Raw genomic sequence first — 19,288 nt, 5'->3', positions numbered from 1 at the left:
GCCCGGCGAGGCCCCGCCCGCTGACGTCCGGATTTGCATGAGTTCTTGTGCAGCCGCGGCCCGGGCTCAGTTGTCTGAGCGAGCGCGAGCCGGGAGTCGGGGCGGGCGCGGGCAGCGGCGGGCGGCCGGGCTGTGCAGGGAGAGCGGCGGCGGCGGCGGCGGCGGCGGCGGCGGCGCGGGCGGCGCGGGCGGCAGGGGCGCCTCGGCCCGGGGCGGCAGCGGGGCGCCGGCAGGAGCCAGCAGCGTCTGCAGCCGCGCCGGCCGCCCGCGCCCCGGCGCGCTCCGGCTCGGCCATGGAGCTGCCAGCTGTTGGCGAGCACGTCTTCGCGGTGGAGAGCATCGAGAAGAAGCGGATCCGCAAGGTAGGGCGGCGCGGGGGCGGCGGCGAGGCGGCGAGGGAGCGGCGGCCGGAGCGGCCCGCGAGGAGGCGGGGAGGGGGTGGGGAGGCTGCGGGCCGGGGCCGGGGATCCCGCGGAAGCTGATGGAGTGCTGTCTCTTCCCCCCTCAGGGCAGAGTGGAGTATCTGGTGAAATGGAGAGGCTGGTCCCCCAAGTAAGTAGCGGCGGAGGGGCGGGGGCGCGGGGTGCCGAGGCGCGGGGCTCCCGGGCTCCGGACCGCCGAGCTGGTGGGGTGGTGGGGGGAGCGGACGGGAGGCGGGGTGGAGGTGGGGTGGAGGGAGGAGGGGGTGGGGAAGTCGGTGGCAGGCACTGGGGAAGCCGAGCCGCCGAGCCCGAGCCCGGCGCCCTGTGTTGTGCTCCGCTCTCCGGGAAATGCCATCACTAATTTATGCACTAAAAGGAGCCGGAGGAGCTGGAGAGACGCGGGGCCGAGCCGGGGAGGCCGGCGGAGGGAGGGAGGGCGCAGGCACTGACTGATGTGCAGCAGAAAATGGCTCCTTTCCCCTTTCCCTCCACCGAACGGCTCCATATTGCAAAACCAAAAAAAAAAAAAAAATTAAAAAGCGACGAAAATGCAATTGTGTGCCTCTTCCCTCCTAGTGGTGCGGGGAGAGGAAGAAAAAAGGCAGAAAATGTTGGGAACTGTCACTGCGGCGCTTTTGGTGGGGATTTTTTTTTTTTAATTTGAAATGCGAAGGCACCGGATGGAGACAGACGCGCAGGCACACGCACACACACACACACACACACGCACACACACACACACACACACAGAGGCATATTTTTATATTGCTGAGTATTTGGGGGTGCTTGCCCGTGACACCGGGCTCCAGAGCTGCGAGGGGGGTGTTGGGGGGGGCCACTTGGCTGACGGTGATCGGATTAGGGGTCAAATGGAGAACAGCTGAAGCCCTCGCGGAGACTCGGGGTTGGGGAGAGGAGGGGGGGACTGCGACTTTGCCTTTCGGCTGCTTTGCACGCAGGGTTCCTGGTGAGCAAAGTGGCTTTGGAACATGTCGCAGTAACATGCTTAAAATTCTTGACAACTGCAAAATAAACGGCTAGTTTCATTTTTCTTACCCCTCCCCTTTCTTCCTGCCCTTGTGTGTTTATTTTGACTTGAGGGGGGGTTGTCGGGGACCGTGTCAGGCCTGCAGAAATCTACCCTCCACCCCCCACATCCACAGCGAAATAGCTTTCGGTTCATGGAGACAGAGTGGGGTCTTATGTCATTCCCCACCTGGAGGCTGCAAGGCTGGCTCGGTTTTTTTTACGCCGTGTCCCCCTCCCTTTTCCCTTGCAAGATATAACACGTGGGAGCCGGAGGAGAACATCCTGGATCCCCGGCTGCTGATCGCCTTCCAGAACAGGTGAGCGTCCCCCAGCCGCCGCCGCCGCCGCCCGCAGCCGTGACCGTATATGGGAGAGTGGGAAAGGGGGCCACGCGGCAATGGGAAAGAGGGAGCGGGCCGGGGCGGGGGGGGGGGGGAGGCGGGAGCCCCCTTCCCCGACGGGCCTGCACAGGCAGGGCTGCGGCCTCGGCTCTGCTAACCAACGTCCTTGGCGGTTGCGGCAGCCCGGGGTGGGGGCGGGGCGGGGCCCGGAGAAGGCGAGGCTTGTGTTTTGGGGGAACTTCGAGAAGGGTGCGCGCGGGTGGCCCTGCCGCTGCCCGGAGACCTCGAGGCTGCTCCTGGCTCCCCGCGGGCCCCCCTCTGGTCGCAACCCTGGAGCCCCACCCCCAGAGCCTAGGTGTTGCTTTCCTGTAGCCACTGGCCGCTTGGCAGTAGCCCCTCGCGGGGCAGCGCCGAGGGAGCTGGCGTTGTGAAACCGCCGGACGTCACGGAACTGAGCTTAACCTGTTGGGGGCTGGAGAAAAGTTGAGAAGGCCTTAACCCCCCCCCCACACACACACACACAACCTTCGACCCCCTGGGAGCTTGGGATCTGCAGGGGGTAGATTCTGTCTGGTGCTGGGTGCCCTTCACACACACACACACACACACACACACACACACACACCCCACTGGGCCACTTGGTGGGTGTCCGTCCCCAGCCTCTGCGCAGGGGGAGCTGGGCCCAAAGGGTGTGTGGGATGGGAGCTGCCTGGTGGCGGAGGGGTGGCTTCTGACGAGGGGCTCATCCTGGTGCGCACAGATGTTTGTCACGCTGTAGCTGCTGCGGCTGGATTCACCGCCGGTGGCTGTGGTTCTCTGTTTCGGGGAGGACGAAGGGGGGGGAGGGCGGGCGAGAAGGGGAGGAGCGGCCGGAGTCCAGGAGCCCGGCCACCCCGCTGCCTTCCATCCCCCCCTCCCCCTTTTATTTTGCATTATTTCCTGTGGTGCGTTTGGCGCTAAAACTGTAAACTCTAGACCCTGGGAGAGAGCCGCCGGCGGGGAAGTTGCTCTCCCGCGACGCAGGGGGGCGCCGGGAAGGGATCCTGCCCCGGTTCCACCTGGGAGTTCACCACCCTGTAACCATGTCAGCGGCTGATGCCATGTTGCATAATGGGTCCCCGAAGAATTAAAACGCAGGCTGTTGCAATGCCACGCAACTTTGGAGTCAGGCCCCGGCCCCGGCCCCTAGGCATGGCTGAACTCCCCTGGGTTAGCCCACGGGCAGGAGGGTGCCTGGGGTCGCTGGACAGCGCGTTTATGACCCGGGAAGGGGTTGCAACTTTAGCAAACGCTGGGGAGGCAGCCCTTTCTCCCGTGGAAGGCTGGGGGCGGTGCTGGGACGATCTGCCCCCCCACCCCCAGCCTCGGGTTCCCCTCTGTCAGGCCGCAGGCGGAAGCCTGGCAGTTGTATTGACCAGTGCCACCTCTGGTGGGCTTTGTTAATTATTGGGAAACCGAGGCAGTCCGGAGCCCAGCTTCGGCGAGGAGGAGGTGCTTCTGCGCCCCGCCCTGGCCCCGCCCCGCCGCTCCGCCCAGGCCGACCCAGAGCCGGTTCACCAGGTGGCTGCGAACCTGGCCAGGCCGTGGCCTCGGCTGCCGGCCCCCGCCCCCAGCCCCTAATTGGCTCATTTGCCGCCGTGTAAACAAGGGCGCAGCCCCTCCCCCTGTTTAGTGCCTGGCCTTTAAGAAAACGAGTCCTCCCTTCTGCCGGCGGCACTCGCTATCTGAATCTTAATGAGGTCATTAGCATCCGTGCCTCCGACGGGGTGGGACACTTCGGGCGCACACCTCGTTGGACTCGTTTGCACCCCCCTGGACCCCCGCGCCCACCTCACTTGGTGCAGGGCCACGGGCCCAAAGCGGTGGGCGCCCAGCTGCCGCCTCCCCGACCTAGAGGCCAGGCTGCGCGGGCGGAGGAGGGGGGCGCCAGTTCAGGTGCGGCTATGGGGCGTGGGGGAGCCCTTCCTGGAGGACCCCTTGGTCAGATGAGGGTCGGTGTGAGCACAGAGTGGGGCTCTGGGACCCGACCGAGGCGCCCAGCTGGCGGCACAGGCGACCTTCTGCCCTGAGCTCTCGATCCCTCCGGGTCTTGCTGGCCTGGCTGCTCGGCGAAGGGGGGGTGGGGAGAGCGGGGGTCACCTCAGGTTGGACACAGCAAGAAGGGAGGTGACCCCGAGGCTAATAGCGCTGCCCTCTGTTCCCTCCCCCCAGGGAACGGCAGGAGCAGCTGATGGGATATCGGAAGAGAGGGCCGAAGCCCAAACCGCTGGTGGTGCAGGTGAATATACTCGCTGGTCCTAGGGCTGTCCACTGGTCTTCCCCTTGACCTTGACACCTGAGCTGCCTCCAGGCCCAGAGGGCAGGGAGAGTTCCTCCAGAGCACGCAAGTGCACTTCCTTTCTACTTGACCTTCAACACACTGCCCCTGGAACATAGCTGCTGACCCGGTGGGGGCTGGGACACTCCTGACGCTGGAGGCATGCTCTGGGCCCGGCCTCGTCCCTCTGCTCACCTCCCCCTCCCATCCCCGCCTCGTTCCCCCAGGTACCTACCTTTGCCCGTCGCTCCAACGTGCTGACTGGACTCCAGGACTCCTCCGCAGACAACCGCTCCAAGCTGGAGCTGGGCGCTCAGGGCAAGGGCCAGGGCCACCAGTACGAGCTCAACAGCAAGAAGCACCACCAGTACCAGCCCCACAGCAAGGAGCGAACCGGCAAGCCCCCCCCGCCCGGCAAGAGCGGCAAGTATTACTACCAGCTCAACAGCAAGAAGCACCACCCCTACCAGCCGGACCCCAAGATGTACGACCTGCAGTACCAGGGCGGCCACAAGGAGGCGCCCAGCCCCACTTGCCCGGACCTGGGCGCCAAGAGCCACCCGCCGGACAAGTGGGCCCACGGCGCGGGGGCCAAGGGCTACCTGGGAGCCGTGAAGCCCTTGGCCGGTGCGGCCGGGGCTCCAGGCAAGGGCTCCGAGAAGGGCCCCCCCAACGGGATGACGCCGGCCCCCAAAGAGGCGGTGACGGGCAACGGGATTGGGGGCAAGATGAAGATCGTCAAGAACAAGAACAAGAATGGACGCATCGTGATCGTGATGAGCAAATACATGGAGAACGGCATGCAGGCGGTGAAGATCAAGTCCGGCGAGGCGGCCGAGGGCGAGGCGCGCTCCCCCAGCCACAAGAAGCGGGCCGCCGAGGAGCGCCACCCTCCGGCCGACAGGACTTTCAAAAAGGCAGCGGGGACGGACGAGAAGAAGGCGGAAGCACCATCCAAGAGGAGGGAGGAGGAGGCGCCCGGGGCCGGCGACCCGCAGCCCCAGGACGCCGGCTCCCGCAAGCTCTCCCCCACCAAGGAGGCCTTCGGCGAGCAGCCGCTACAGCTCACCACCAAGCCCGACCTGCTGGCCTGGGACCCGGCCCGGAGCTCCCACCCGCCCTCCCACCACCACCACCACCACCACCACCATCACCACCACCACCACTCGGTCGGCCTCAATCTCTCTCACGCGCGCAAGCGCTGCCTCTCCGAGACCCACGGCGAGCGCGAGCCCTGCAAAAAGCGCCTCACGGCGCGCAGCATCAGCACCCCCACCTGCCTGGGGGGCAGCCCGGCCGCCGAGCACCCCACCGACGTGCCCCCCACCGCCGCCCTCCCGCAGCCCGAGGTCATCCTGCTGGACTCGGATCTGGACGAGCCCATAGACTTGCGCTGCGTCAAGACGCGCGGCGAGGCCGGAGAGCCCCCAAGCACCCTCCAAGTGAAGCCCGAGGCGCCCGCGACGGCGTCGGCCGTGGCGGCCGCCGCGCCGGTGACGGCGGCCGAGAAGCCTCCAGCCGAGGCCCAGGACGAGCCCGAGGAGCCGCTGAGCGAGTTCAAGCCCTTCTTTGGGAATATAATTATCACCGACGTCACCGCGAACTGCCTCACCGTCACGTTCAAGGAGTACGTGACGGTGTAGCCAGAGGGCTTCGGAAGGGGAAGCGCCATCCCCGCGGGTGGCTTAGCACCTGGTGCCTAGGGGCGGACTCCTCCTCTCTCGCCAGCTGCGGGAGATCCGGGCCTGCCCCCCGAAGTGAGGACGCCCGGAGCCGCAGAATCCGCGTCCCGTCGTCCCGCCGCCGCCGTCGTCGTCGTCGTCGTCGGCTCCTGGCTGGGGCCCGCCCCCGGCCCGGCACTGGCCCCTTGCACGCGGTGCCTGCGGGTCTCTCGCCGCCCCCCTCCACCTGCCCCATCCCCGCGCTGGACCTCCCCTCCCCCCGTGGATCTCCGGGACTGACAGGGCAGCCACGCGCCTCGGTCTCAGAGTTATAGTATTATATTTTAACCGTGCTAACTTGTCAAGTGCAGACTTTACTCCCGTTTGTACGTGGTGTTCTTATTGAAATGTATTGTTTGAGCTCAAAAGGCCCGACCATCCCCTTCGGGCTGATATATATATATTTATTTGTAGGTATTTATATATGGAAATATAAAAACCTAGATTTATGGAGTTTCCTCTAGATCCTGTTATATTCTATATCAGACAAACTATTTTCTGTTGACCTTTCTTCCTGTTCATTCAGTATTTCGGTTGATTTCATTCCCTCCCCTTCCTGGAACTGCGATGCCAGGGACCTCGGTATATATTTTTTAATACCGTACACATGGATGTGTTGTTTCTATGTGCAAAAAAAAAAAAAAAGTTTGTTTAAAGGCTAAACGAGCTCTCTAGAAACTGCTGCTACTAGAAATGTCTAAACTATAAGCTTCCAATTATTACCTGCTTGAATGTAAATATTAAATGGAGATGTTGAAGGTGCATTTCGCTGTTGGAGATTAGCGCAGAGGGGAACCTTTGGAGGTTCGGGAGGCGGCCGGACCCCTCTCCCCACCCCTCCTACACCTTAGTCTCGGGGAGGAAACCTACCGAGCCCTGCGCTAAATCTTTGCAAAAGCAAAGTGGCCTGGTTTCGCGGGCAGAGGAGTGACCCTGCTCCCCGGAAGTCGAGAGGCGCTCCAAACGGAGAGGGGAATTCCTGCGGGGGGAGGGGGTGTCAGCGTCGCCCCCGCCCCCAGGGTTTCCAGGCCCCCCGTACCCACCGTTCGGGAGGACCCGAGGATCTGCTTGGGGGTGGGGGGGTAAGGGTGCGGGGGGAGGGGAGGGAGGGGGCACGGGAGGCGCGGAGGAGTGGGTGGGGCCGGCTCCCCCATCCCAACCCCCCCCCCCGCCCCCGGAGCCACACGCCGCACCCGCCTGGCACCTGCTGATCTTTGCCCCCCACCCACCCGGTGCGCAACACGCCCGGGTGCCGGCCCCGGTGGGGCAGGGGTGTTTTTAATGACGCTGGCCCGGTACGGCAGGTTCAGCGGGGAGGGGACCCTCCCACCCTGTCTAGCGTCGCAGGCTGGCATCGCTGGCCCCGCCCCACCGAGGAAGCCGCCGAGGCTTTCTCTGCCAGGCTCTCCCCGGAAACCACCAGGCCAGAGGCTCCGACTGGAGGCGCAGCGAGCGCGGCCAGGGCAGGGGTGGGGGGCTTCCTGCGTGGGGGAGGGAGAGGGGGAGGGGGAAGGCCTGGCGAGCGAGGCCTGCCCACCCCTGTTTCCTCAGTGAGCGAGGGAAATGCGGGACCCCACTTCATCCGTCCCGCTTTGGGTGGCGAGGCTGGGGCCCTTGGCGTCGCGGGGCAGGAAGGGGTTAAGGGACCAGAGGGGCCGAGGGGAGTGGGCTGAACACCAGGTCGTCTCCCCCCACCGCCAGAAGCCGCGACTCGGGGAATGCAGCGGCGGGCCGTGGCCAGCTTTCTGCAGACGCAGCGATCTTCCTCCGGGCTGGGGTGGCCGAGCAGGGCCAGGGGCCGCGGGACTGGGGCCCTGGTGGGTGCCGGGCTGCTCCCCGCCTCCAAAGCCCCTCGCCTGCCCGCCCGGGACTGAGGGCCAGAGCCTGTGCGGGGCGCCAGGGCGGAAGAGGTCAACGTGGTTCAGAATGAGGAGGGGGCGGTGGCGAGAGAGCGCAGTGCTGGGAAGGCCAGGGGAAGAGATAGACGGCGGCCAGGAGGGCGGGAGGCCTGAATGCGGACAGTGTGGCCAGTGTTGGCTGCAGGCCACCAGCGCCTGGAGGTGGGGGAGGGGAGGGGGGAGGGGAGAGAGGGAAGGGAAGTTCTAAAAAAAAAAAAAAAACCGTTGGGAGTTTCTAGCCCTGGCTTTTGTGAGTTGTCCCTCCCACTACCCCCAGCACCCCAGCCCCCTTTAGAGTGAGTTAAACACTGCCCCCTCCCCCCTCCATGTAATGAATGCCCTTTGCCACCCTGGGAGCGGAGGGAGGGGTGATCTTGACTGCTCCTGGCAAACTGCCTGTTCAGCACTAGAATTGGGCCTGCCGTTCACTGGCTGGTGCACAAAGACGTTCGCCAGGCAGGGATTTCGTCTCCCTGTGCTTCTGGCGGAGGAAAACTAAAAAATCAGGAGTGGGAAGGGGAGCGCCTTGTTGAGGTCTGCACCCTTGGTGACGGGAGTGAGCCTTAGCCCCTGGGGGTGCCCCTCCCACCCAGTGGGTGGCCTCTGCCCGGCTGCGCCTGCCTGGGGGAGGGGAGATAGACGATGGCAGGGAAGGAAAACAGTGGTCCGCCACCATCCTGGGGGGGGAAGGTGTGGCCTGCATGTGGCCTGAAGCCCTGGAAGGTGGCAGAACCTCTGGGATGGGTCCTTGAGGAGGGCGGTCCTAGGCAGCGCCTGGAGCCTGACGTCAGAGGGCTGACAGTGGAACAGAGGCCAAGGGGTGGGTCAGGAGGAGCTCAGGGATGCCCATCATGGTGCCAGACCCAAGAGTGTCCAGCACCCATGCTGGCCCCAGGACCCTGTCTTGTGCCGAGCTCCTCAGACGTACGAGGCACCCCATGAGCGTCTTGCTCCGTTCAGACCCCGTAGGGCTTGTGGTTCCTTGTGGGGTGAGAACCCGAGGTTCTGAGGGCAGACCAGCTTGTCGGGCGCATGGCCACCACGTGGTTCCGGGATGATTCTAGAGCCAAGTTGCCTGCTCAGCCGTCCTGCAGGGACGTACCCCGCAGCCACTTGCCCTCCAGGCCTCTTGGACACGGATGATGCGTCGAAGGTCGGGAACACTCAGAGAGAGTCAGGAGCCCTGGCATTGGGGTGGGGGTTGGGGGGGGAAGCCATTAGCCCCAGGTCCTCTGGGCGAGGACTGCTTCTTCCTAACTTGAGGCCTAGATGTCTGAGGGCGCCCAGTCCTTCACAAGCAGAGGGTCATAAACCCTCTCTCTGAGTCCCAGTTCAGGAGAGAGAAAGCAAGCAGGAAGCTGGGACCTTAATCTTACACACTGGGAAACCCAAACTTCTCCAGATGAACCTTTCTGAGGAGACTGAGCCTTGAGCACAGAGAACCAGAGCTGACTCACCACCAAGAGAAGGACTCTCATGTGTCCATTCACCCCTCCGAAGCTGGTCCCTCCGTCACCAGCCGGGTCCCAGACTCCAGCTCGGACTCTCCCTGGATGTTGCCCTCACCCCCATTCGTTGTCAGGAGTTCAGCCTTGAAGCGATCGCCCTGTCCTTGGATCCGCCTGGGGTGCTCTGGAGCGAGGGTTGCCAGATTAAGCACGTCAAAACCTAGGATGCCTCACTGAATTTAAATTTCATAGGAGAATGCATACTTCTTTTTTTAATGTTTCCTTATTTTTGAGAGGAGAGAGAGAGAGAGAGTGTGTGCGTGTGTGTGTGTGTGTGAGCAGGGGAGGGGCAGAGAGAGAGAGAAAGACAGACAGAATCTGAAGCAGGCTCCAGGCCCTGAGCGGTCAGCACAGAGCCAGATGCGAGGCTCGAACCCACGAACTGAGAGATCGTGACCTGAGCCAAAGTCGGAGGCTCAACCGACTGAGCCCCCCAGGCGCCCCATGGACCGTGCATACTTTTTTAGTGTGTTTCATGAAATATACGAAAAGACAATGCATCGTTTATAGGAATTCAGGTTTCACTGGACATTCAGGATTTTATCTGGAAACCCTATTTGGATCCTGACTAGCCAACGTGGTCAGTCCCTGCCCACAGGGACGGCTCAGTCCTACGGGAGAGAGAAGGTACAGAGCTGAGCAACTCGGGTTGTGGCAGCACCCTCGTCGTAAGGACACGGAATATGTTGGCGAGGCATGGAATGTGTGCCGTGTCACGGTGGGGCCCCCACTGTCACCTGTGATTTAAGGTGGGCGTGGGGCCCACATGTGACACAACTGGACAAAAGAGTGAAGAAAGGCCAGAGCTGGTCCACCCCGGGCCCCTGGATAGAGTCTCTTCCTCCCTCCAGCCCACCCCAAACAGCAAACTTCTAGAACATGTAAGAAGGGGCAGGACAGATCCAGTTGCAGTCCCCCCCACCCCATCAAAAAACCTGGCCCTTCAGTTTCCTTGTCCCCTTCAAAGATGTGCTTTGAGGACGAACTGGGTCAGGAGAGAGCCTTGAGCGCTTCTGGAAAACCCCCTAAGTAAACACACAGGTTATTTTTTTACCAGGGAACATTAAACATCCCTCGTCAGATCCAAACGCCTTCTAACGACTTCTGGCCTAGAGCCTCAGCTTGACGGAGGGACAGCTACCCAGCGATGTTTACCTCGAAACTGACTGCCAACCCTCCCTGCCTCCCTCCCTCCTTCCCTCTCTCTATAACCCAGTGGACACCACCTTGTGTTGCTGTCCTCACCACCTGCTTGGTGGATTGCCCACTGACCTGGGACCTCCTCCTCAACCCCTCCGGTTTTATTGGGTCACCGAGAATAACACTGGGACGTGAGAGTCAGGATGAGACCCCCTGAGCCAAACCTGCACTTGCCTACTCTTTGAAACAAATTCCTCCTATGGTTCCGTATTATGTTTACCACTCGTGTGAGAAGGTAAGAACTCAGAAGAGGAAATAGTTATTCCTGGGCTAGTATCCATTTCCTGCAGCTATAGTTCAGAAATCACTGCCCCCCCCTCCCTCCCAAGCCCGTCCACTCCCCCTCTCTTCCCTTTGCAATTACTGGTAACAGCTGACATTGACTGAGTGCTCATTATGAATGGGGACCTTTATTTAGAGGGATAATCTCATTCAATGCTCACACATCTTCATGAGGTAGGTCCTGTCATTGTCCCTGTCTCACAGATGGTAAAATGAAGGCTTAGAGGCTTGAGGAACCTGTCTGAGGTCGAATGTCCGGTAAACGGGGACACACACAGGGGTTCAGAGATAGACTTGTCTGTCTCCAGAGGCTATGCTCCCACCTTCCAGGATGCTGAGGGGCCTTCAGAATGCCGATTCAGACCCCATCCCCTCCCTGGGGTTGTTCTAGATTATTCCAGCCTTTATCAAGGCTGGCTGTGCCCTGAAATCCTGCATTATTGACTGCCTCCCCCCACATCACCGCCAGTCAATTGCATCCCGCAACATACACATACGTATGGGTCTCCATTCTCCAAGTAGACAGAGCCTTGAGCACCTTGGGAGGTGAGGGGAATGTCTTGGGTATTTCATGCATTCCCGAAGCTTGTGCACTATTCTCATTCTTAGATAAATACCTTGGAATCAGATGTCCTGTGTGTACGTGTATGGAGTCCTGTGTGTGTGTGTGTGTGTGTGTGTGTGTGTGTGAGTGATTGGACGACGAAGCTTTATTCCTGCACTGCAAGTTGTTAACATGTTAACAGGGTCCACAGACCAAGGAAGGGCCCCGAGCTGTCCCCAGGGGCCTCAGTGCTCAGTCTGCAAAGCACAGGCTGGGGACTCAGGCCGTTCCCTTTCTCCCTACCACAGGCAAGGGCAGACACACACGCTCAGCTGCTCTGGGGTCCTGCCGCCCCTCATCCTTCACCTGATCCATTTGTGAGAGTTTCAGGAGGCTCTAGGTAATTATGTGGTAATTGAATTTAGGGAAACAGACCCTAAGGATAATCCTGGAGTCAGTTCCAGGAAGAATCACGGTTTAATTTCCGTATTTAGCTGGTGGTACGTGTTATACGGTTCCTGACAGCACAGCACCTGCCTCATTGTTACGGATTTCGTTTTAGCGCGCAGTTCGGAACGGGAGAGCGATAGGCACGTCACTCCGAGCACACGCATGCACACTCTGTAAGCACAAGCAGAAGACGCAGCCCACAGCCCTCTTGTCTTTTCATGTGTGGTCTTCACGCGAGCTGTGTGGCTAAGGCCTCACCCGGGAGAAGAGCTCCCCCAACATCGCCTGCGACGCTGTTTCGCTTAACCAATATCCTGCAAGTTCTCAACTCTGGGCAGGGGCAGGGAGCTGGCCCTCCCCAAGGATGTCTGAGGTGCATGCGCACGGGTGTGGATGCATGCGTGTGCGTGCACGAGTGTGCCTGTGTGTGAGCATTTAGGGCTGGACGAGGGTCACAGACTGGCAGGAATACCTCTGGTTTGCTGCCTGAGTGAAGGAACCTTTCGAACGCACCCTGGAGTTTAATATTGCCAACGACGGGCCCTGATTCCTTTCAACCTGCGCCAGGTGTCATGTAAACCTCCCTGGATTTCCTCCCTTTCCTGTTTCATCTGAGAAATTCTTCACTAATTCCACGGTATCTGGTTTCTCATTGTTTCTCTCCGCTTCAGACAGCCCCTTGGGGTGGGCTTTGTAAAGGTGTGCTTAACGCGCTCAGCTGTCCAAAGTGACACCAGCTCGGCTCTCGCTACGCCTCCAAGCCTCCAAAACCTCTCCAAAGGGGCTGCACGCGCCGGCAAGGCCACAGCATCCTGGGGGAAGGCGCCCATGCCCATCACCAAACCCCAGGATAGTCTGGGGGGGTCGCTTCACTTCCGGAAAGCAGTATGCAAACCAAGCACGGGACGATCGTGTTAGGCTCTTTCGTGATAGAATGCTGAGATTATACGAATACAACAGAATAATGAATGGCATGTCATCCATTCTTTGTTGAGGTCATGCTGTTTAGGGTTGAGGACAAGGCATAATCCAGCCTGGGGGGAGGAGGCCTGGGCTCCTGTTCCAGCTGCAAGCAGGGGACCATCTATTTTCCTCCGACTCTCGAGAGGAGGTGGGATTACAAAATCATGTGGATGTTAGGGGGTGGGGAGAGAAGAACCTGGCAAACAGAATCCCTCCTATGAACAGCGGAAGCAAGCGTCCTTGTAGCCACTTCCTGCTTTGTTTCTCATGCTCCCGGACCCTCCTGCCAGTGTGGAGAGGGGAGAGGAAGCACCAGGCAGGGCCAGGGAGACGCAGGGCTGGCCAGGTTCCTCTCAGCCTTCAGTGTGTCTTCCCCTTGTCTCCTCTCCAGGCATTGAAAATTATTTATGTTTGCAAATTGCTTTTGACTCACATGACTTACTCCTCTTGCCTGCCAACAGGTCTGGGGCTGGGAGAGTTCTCGAACCGGCGAGCTGAGAAATCAGGGGCGATGGCGGAAGGAGCACAGATGTGAACTCACGAGCCCTGGGATGTGGTTCCCCCCCCCGCCCCCGACACACACACACCTCCCCTGCCCGGGCCTGTGGGGTCTCAGCTGCAAATGAGAGGGTGGGTGTGAGCTCTCCAGGGCCTAGTGACTGGTGGCTGTGGCACACCCCTGGGCCTGGGTGCTCCAAAGAGGCTCAGATGAGGTTAGCACCAACCACTTTGCTACGCTGGCACCTGTGCCTGGCAAGCCCACCGCTGCTGAGCATTGGAGGGCGGAGAAGTGGCTATCCAGCCCTGGCCTGGCAGGGAGAGGAGGACAGGGCGCTGGGGCGGCCAAGAATGCTTCCTCCCTTCATGTTTTCTTCACGCTGGTCCTTACCCAGGCCTTATTCCAGAGACCAGGTTGAAAACTCGTGTCTGCAGGGGACCTCTCTTGGAAAGTCCCTGGGGCTAGTCCAAGAGAGAAACACACACAAACACCCCAATAACTGTCCTAATTGTGAGCACGGCCAGAGCAGGGTCAGCTCCATGGCAGGTGGAGAGGAACGGATTGGCCTGTTGACCACGGGATCCTGGGTTTCTGGAAGCTCAGAGCAGAGAGGAGCCATGGAGTTTTTATTCTAAGTCCTTCACTCGACACATGGAGGAATTGAGCCCTGCAAAGGCCAAAGCCAACATCAAGGTGAGGCATCGGCCAGTCTCTGCCCACAAGTGGGTACATGTGTTCCCGCGAGGGTCAGTGCTCCCCCACGCCCCCTACGACAAAACTGGATTTATTAATGGGAATAATGGTAGCAAAAATCAAAGGCCAGTGCCATAGTCGTAAACAATGGGCCGTGTGTCGAGTGCCGTGGTCTGGCTTCTAGTCTCTGGACGGTGGTTTGGGGCTTAACCTAGAGAGAAGACAGGAGGATCTGGGCTTCTTCGAAGCCGGTGACCACCAAGTGGAAGTGAAGGCTGCTAAGGGTTCAACTCTCCAACAGGGCAAGAAATGTGCTAACCTCAGAGCTTTGAGTTAGCTCTGCTTCAGCAGAAAGGCGACATTGGCTCAGCCTTGGGTCTAGAGTTTGGGGTCTCTGCACTCTTTCGTGGAAGAGGACCCATGGCAGGCAGAAGGCGGCTGGACAGCAGGGAGAGGGACTGTCCCTCAGAATGTCTCGAACCCTGAAAGCTGTCCTATCTCTTGGGCCCAGAAGTGGGCTCCCCAGAGCATGAGATCCCATTTGGGTATATTCGGACACCCCATAGATCTGGCTTCCCCGAGCAAGCTCCCATCAGTTCTATTTGAAACCTCTTAAGAGAGAAGCACCAGACAGATGATGCAACAGGTCATCAGCTGTGGGTTAACCTGGTAGCAGGTGTAAATGGCGCCTATACACACATCAGTAATCTGGAGAGAGAGAATGGGGAATGGGTGAGCCAGGACCAAAGTCAAGGGCACAGGCAGCAGCAGAGAGAAAAGGAAACCAGACGGGACCACAGACAGATGTAAGGAAACCGAGAGTACAGGGATGAAGGAACGGAAAGCGATCATAACAGGAACAGACATGGAGAAGCAGATGAGGGGAAACCCAACGGTTCAGAAACACCAGGTTGGGAGGGATCGAGGTTCACATCACCAATATCGGGACAAACTGACAGGTGTCTCCTGATGTGATGTACCGAGAAGGACATAATGACACTCCGGTGGCACCCCTGCCCCAAATGCAGAGCCTGAATCTAACCACGCAGAAATATCCAATGTGTTCTCTTCAAATCACCAAGTTTAAGTTACCCAGAGAAAGGCAGGTGCTCCGTCCCAGCTTAAAGAATAGTAAAAAGAAAGACAGGGCATTGAATGTAATTCACCATCCTCGTCTGGCTTTTGGAAGAGGGGGAAAAATTACTCATAAAGAGCATTATTGAGAAAATTGACAAAGCTTGCACACGGACTGGTGGGTCAGACAATAGTACGAGATCAAGAGTAGACATTCTGATTTTGTTAACGGCACAGTGGATACATGAGTGTCCTTGCTCTTAGGAAAAACACACTGAAGTATTTAGGCATAAGGGGCCACTAAGTCTCCAGGTCACTCTCAAATAGTTCAGAAAAAATATGGGGAAAATATATGTGTATATAGAGAGAGAAAGAATGATAAAGCAAATGGGTAAAATGCAAATAAACAGTGAATCTAGATAAAGAATATAGGGAAATTCTTTTAATATACTTGCAGCTTTTCTGTACACTGGCAAAAAATACTGAGTTGATTTTTTTAAAAAACCCTTTAATGTTTATTTATTTTTGAGAGAGACAGAGACAGAGACAGAGCACAAGCAGGGAAAGGGCAGAGCGAGGGAGACACAGAATTGGAAGCAGTTTCCAGGCTCTGAGCTATCAGCACAGAGCTCAACATGGGGCTCGAACTCATGAACCGTGAGATCATGACCTGAGCCAAAGTCAGACGCTTAACCGACTGAGCCACCCAGGCACCCCCAAGTTGGTATTTTAAAAGAGGTGCTTTGGGCCGCTGGCTGGCTCAGTCCAGTCGGGGGAACATGCAAATCTGGATCTTGGTGTTGGCGAGTTCAAGCCCCACGTTGGGTGTCGAGATGACCTAAATAAATAAAAACCTTTCAAAAAATAATTAAAAAATTTAAATATGAACAAATAATCAGAAGAGGTGCCTGGGGGCTCCCTGTTGAGGTGGGGGACAGGTGCTGGCTGGCTCTGGAGCCTTTTCGTGGGGCTGAGAAGCAGCCTGGGAACCAGCCCTCCAGCAGCTGAGAACATCTGGACGACTTGACCCGTCCCTCGCTGCCTACTTGAAGGCCTGTTTTTCCAACCCTTCACCCCGTGACCTCAACACGAGTGAGTGGGGGTGCAGGAGGGTGGGCCCACAGCTGCCCCTTGCCCTGCACCAGGAGGTACCAGCTATCTCCAGCTCAGCTGGTCCCTCACAACACACAGCAAAGCCCACCCTTGCCCTTTGGCCACGCGAGGAGGAAGGATGCAACAAGAAAGGTTAGGTCAGCAGGCAAACGAGGCTCCGTGTGTGAGCCGCTCTGTGCTCACCAGTTCTGTGCCCTGGGCTGGGGGCTGTGTCCCCCCAGAGCGCCCCAAGGCTGGCCTGCTCTTACACTTGGGTTCCCTAAATATCCCCTTTCCTGACCCATGACTTCATCATATTACCCTGTTTTTCCTTCCTATTGATTTGTCGACATGTCTGCCGTGTGTGTGTGTGTGTGTGTGTGTGTGTGTGTGTGTGTTTGTGAGAGAGAGAGACAGACAGAGACAGAGACAGAGACAGAGAGACAGGGAGATTTGGCTTTACTCAGTGTTCTGAGCAGGGCTCCGAGCTAGAGCTGAGGTCTCCCAGCCTCTACCTGCAGATCTGACAACTCAGGAGTTCTGTGAACTTGGGCAGGCTGATGGGCCAAGCAGGGGGCCAGCTCCAAGACTGCATGGGCCCCAGAAATCCTTAGTCATCCGTCTTGTGAAGATATTCCAGAAGTAAAGCATCCCTAGGCCCCCCAGATGGCCCTCCTCATGCTGACCCGGATATTCCTATCCCGGTCACAGAACATTCTAGAAAAGAACCACACCTCTCTGTTTTCTCCCTCGCCTCCCAGAAATGGGAGAGACGCAAGGTCAACAGAAAACAGGCAAGAAATGTTGCCCTGTCCGCCAAGTTTTGAGTGGAAAGTGAGTGAGTGAGTGAGTGAGTGAGTGAGTGAAAACCTCTCATAGTTTAGGTGAGTTTAGCTCATAATTTGGTTTCTTCCCTAGCACATATGACACTCAAAACACTGGGAAGACCCCAATGAGGCCTGAACTCAAAAGCCGGCCTTACTTGGGATCACAGCACGCTGAAAAGCTCATCAGAGATGACCCTGGCATCCCAAATGGAGCTGGTCCCTTCCCCAACCTAATTGGGGCCCAAGGAGACAACTAACTGTATTGAAATTCAAGTCCCAAAGAGACAGGACGCAGCTCAGAAGGTGTTGAAGAAAGGCTGCCTAACCACAGCCACTGAAACGTGTTTACGGCTGTCTGTCGGCCGCTTCGTAGCTTCCCCTGTGACGTTGTCGAAAGATCTAAATGTACCCCGTGCATTGCAGGGGAACACGCTGCGCGGGCCAATTTAGCTGATCAAATCTTGGCAAGTCAGCAAGTAGGGACCATATTGACATTTAAAACATAAGAGGCGATCTCCTGGTCTGCTCCAGCCGCCTCCCCAGCTGGCTGGAGAGAACTGTGTCTCCGAATCTGGACCAGCTGGGTCTCCTGCAGATAAGCTGTCTCTTTGTCTCGTCCATGCCTCGTGCGGCGGGTGTGGGGATTTGCCATTTTGAATGACTGCTGACAAGGGCAGAAACCAACCTGTGACCGAGTGTCCCGAATTCCCATCCTCAAGATAAGAGTGGGCAAACAGTCAGATCTATAAATAATGCTTCCTGAAGCACCTCGCACACTTGGCAGCCAAGGGCCTCTCACTTCTCTCTTCCCCAGGGCGGAGCCGGCGGGCTCCCTCTCCCTGGACCTTTGGAAGCCCAGCTTCAGGAGCCCTTTTGCCTTTCCCCACCTTGCGCTGAGCCAAAGGCAGCCACGAGATGGTTCTAGTCCCAGCCATGCAGCTGCCCAGAAATCAGCCTTGGTGCAGAAGAGCCCTCCCTGAGGTCTCTGAGCCCCAGTTCGCCCCCAGTTAGGGTGAGAAGCCTCCACCAGGCTGACGGAGAACACGTCCAGAATTGCAGGCCACGGCCATGGGCTCCATGTTGCCCTACAGGTATCCCTGCGTGATTCCCTACCTGCTCACGGAAGCGGGAGGCGGGGGAGGCGTCCCTTCCTCTCTCGCTGCCATAACCAGTCTGTAGTTACTGGATTCGGTTCTTTGTCTCAACTCTTCTCTCAGCTGCCAACGGGATCGTTTTTGTCCCAGCTTGTGAGGTATTTTGTTTTCTTTCTCTCTCTCTGATAATTTTCATCATCAGCTTGAATTCAGATGAGATGCCCAAAGTGACCCCAGCCCCTGGATAAACACCGCTGCCTGGTGCCCCCATGACCTGATAATGACAGTAACTCACAGTTATAGAATGTTCACTGAGCCAGGCTCTATGGAAAAGCCTTTAGATGGATGATTGGTCTCTTTTAATCCTCCCAATAACCGGATGGAGTACAAACTATTATCACCCCCAGGAGGTAATGGATGCTTTGAGAGGTCAAGTACCTGGCCTGGGATCACAGAGCTAGTGAGTAGGGGGGCTGGGGCTCAGATCCAGGTAGCCTGGGCCCCGGACCACGGAGTCTCACCACTGCCATCATTGCTGTCGGGACACAAAGAGTGTCTGGCTAAGACGTCTGTCCCCCCAGAGAAGAGGCTGCATAGTGTAACCACCCGTACACCAGAGGCACCAGCTGTGAACTGAGATGAAGCCCACGAAGTGAGCAGCCCTTGGGGCCACAGAGTCACCACAAGGACGAAGCTGGCACGGGCCTTGAAAAGACTCCAGGACACCACTCCCTCCTCTTACAGGTGAATGGCAAGGACGCTCGGGCCCCGCACTTTAGCTGGTGAAGCATCCACGACCACGAGGGAACAGCCCTTCTGCCCGTGGCCCCCACTTTGGGGTTGGTCCTCCCAGCAGACGGGGCAGGAGGGGTCAGCTCGATGCGGGACGGGACCGGTCGGGTTCCGCTGGAGACCCCAATGCCCTGGCTTTTCCCAGGACTGGCTCGGCCCTCTGGAGGCCCCTGTGGGGCAGCCTCCAGAATGAGAGGCTGCGGGTTAACCACATCTGCCCTTTAGACCTGGCAATTAACGCCCCCTCTTCACGCCTGGGTGTCTTTGCAGCCTTTTCTCTCCCGCAACCGCGAGGCGAGTGGATGAGAGGATCGTTCTTCCACATCTTAAGACTCCTGGTAGTTCTATTTCCATGGCTACTCCATTCACACTCAAGCTTTGGTTACATCCTCAGCCGCCTGAGCTGCCAGCCCTAAAAAATCCCGAAGCGGTACGAGGGTGGACGGATGGATGGCTATGGAGAGGGCGAATGGAAAAAATTTGTCGGAGGCCAGATCACCAGCATGGCGTCGGGAACTAACCAGCATCCCACTGTGCAGAAG

At 58.6% G+C, this 19,288-nt stretch overlaps 1 protein-coding gene across 1 annotated transcript; it reads left to right on the top strand.

The window, feature by feature from the left end:
• Nucleotides 1-252: 252 nt before the first annotated feature.
• Nucleotides 253-5,846, top strand: CBX4 (chromobox 4). Its single transcript, XM_030295690.1, has 5 exons — nt 253-362; nt 509-552; nt 1,703-1,768; nt 4,004-4,070; nt 4,337-5,846. Exons 1-5 carry the CDS (start codon nt 294-296, stop codon nt 5,750-5,752), a joined length of 1,662 nt encoding a protein of 553 aa, XP_030151550.1. The 5' UTR covers nt 253-293; the 3' UTR covers nt 5,753-5,846.
• The last annotated feature ends 13,442 nt before the right edge of the window (nt 5,847-19,288 follow it).

This window comes from Lynx canadensis, chromosome E1 (assembly GCF_007474595.2).
Source record: "Lynx canadensis isolate LIC74 chromosome E1, mLynCan4.pri.v2, whole genome shotgun sequence".
Lineage (NCBI taxonomy): Eukaryota > Metazoa > Chordata > Mammalia > Carnivora > Felidae > Lynx > Lynx canadensis.
Note: the sequence above shows the minus strand (reverse complement) of the source record. Positions and strands in the feature narration are given on the sequence as shown.

Coding starts and splice junctions, on each gene's coding strand:
- CBX4 (XM_030295690.1), top strand. CDS start 294: ATGGAGCTGCCAGCTGTTGGCGAGCACGTCTTCGCGGTGGAGAGCATC. Junction 1,769..4,003: donor CTGATCGCCTTCCAGAACAG/GTGAGCGTCCCC, acceptor CCCTCCCCCCAG/GGAACGGCAGGAGCAGCTGA. Junction 4,071..4,336: donor CCAAACCGCTGGTGGTGCAG/GTGAATATACTC, acceptor TCGTTCCCCCAG/GTACCTACCTTTGCCCGTCG.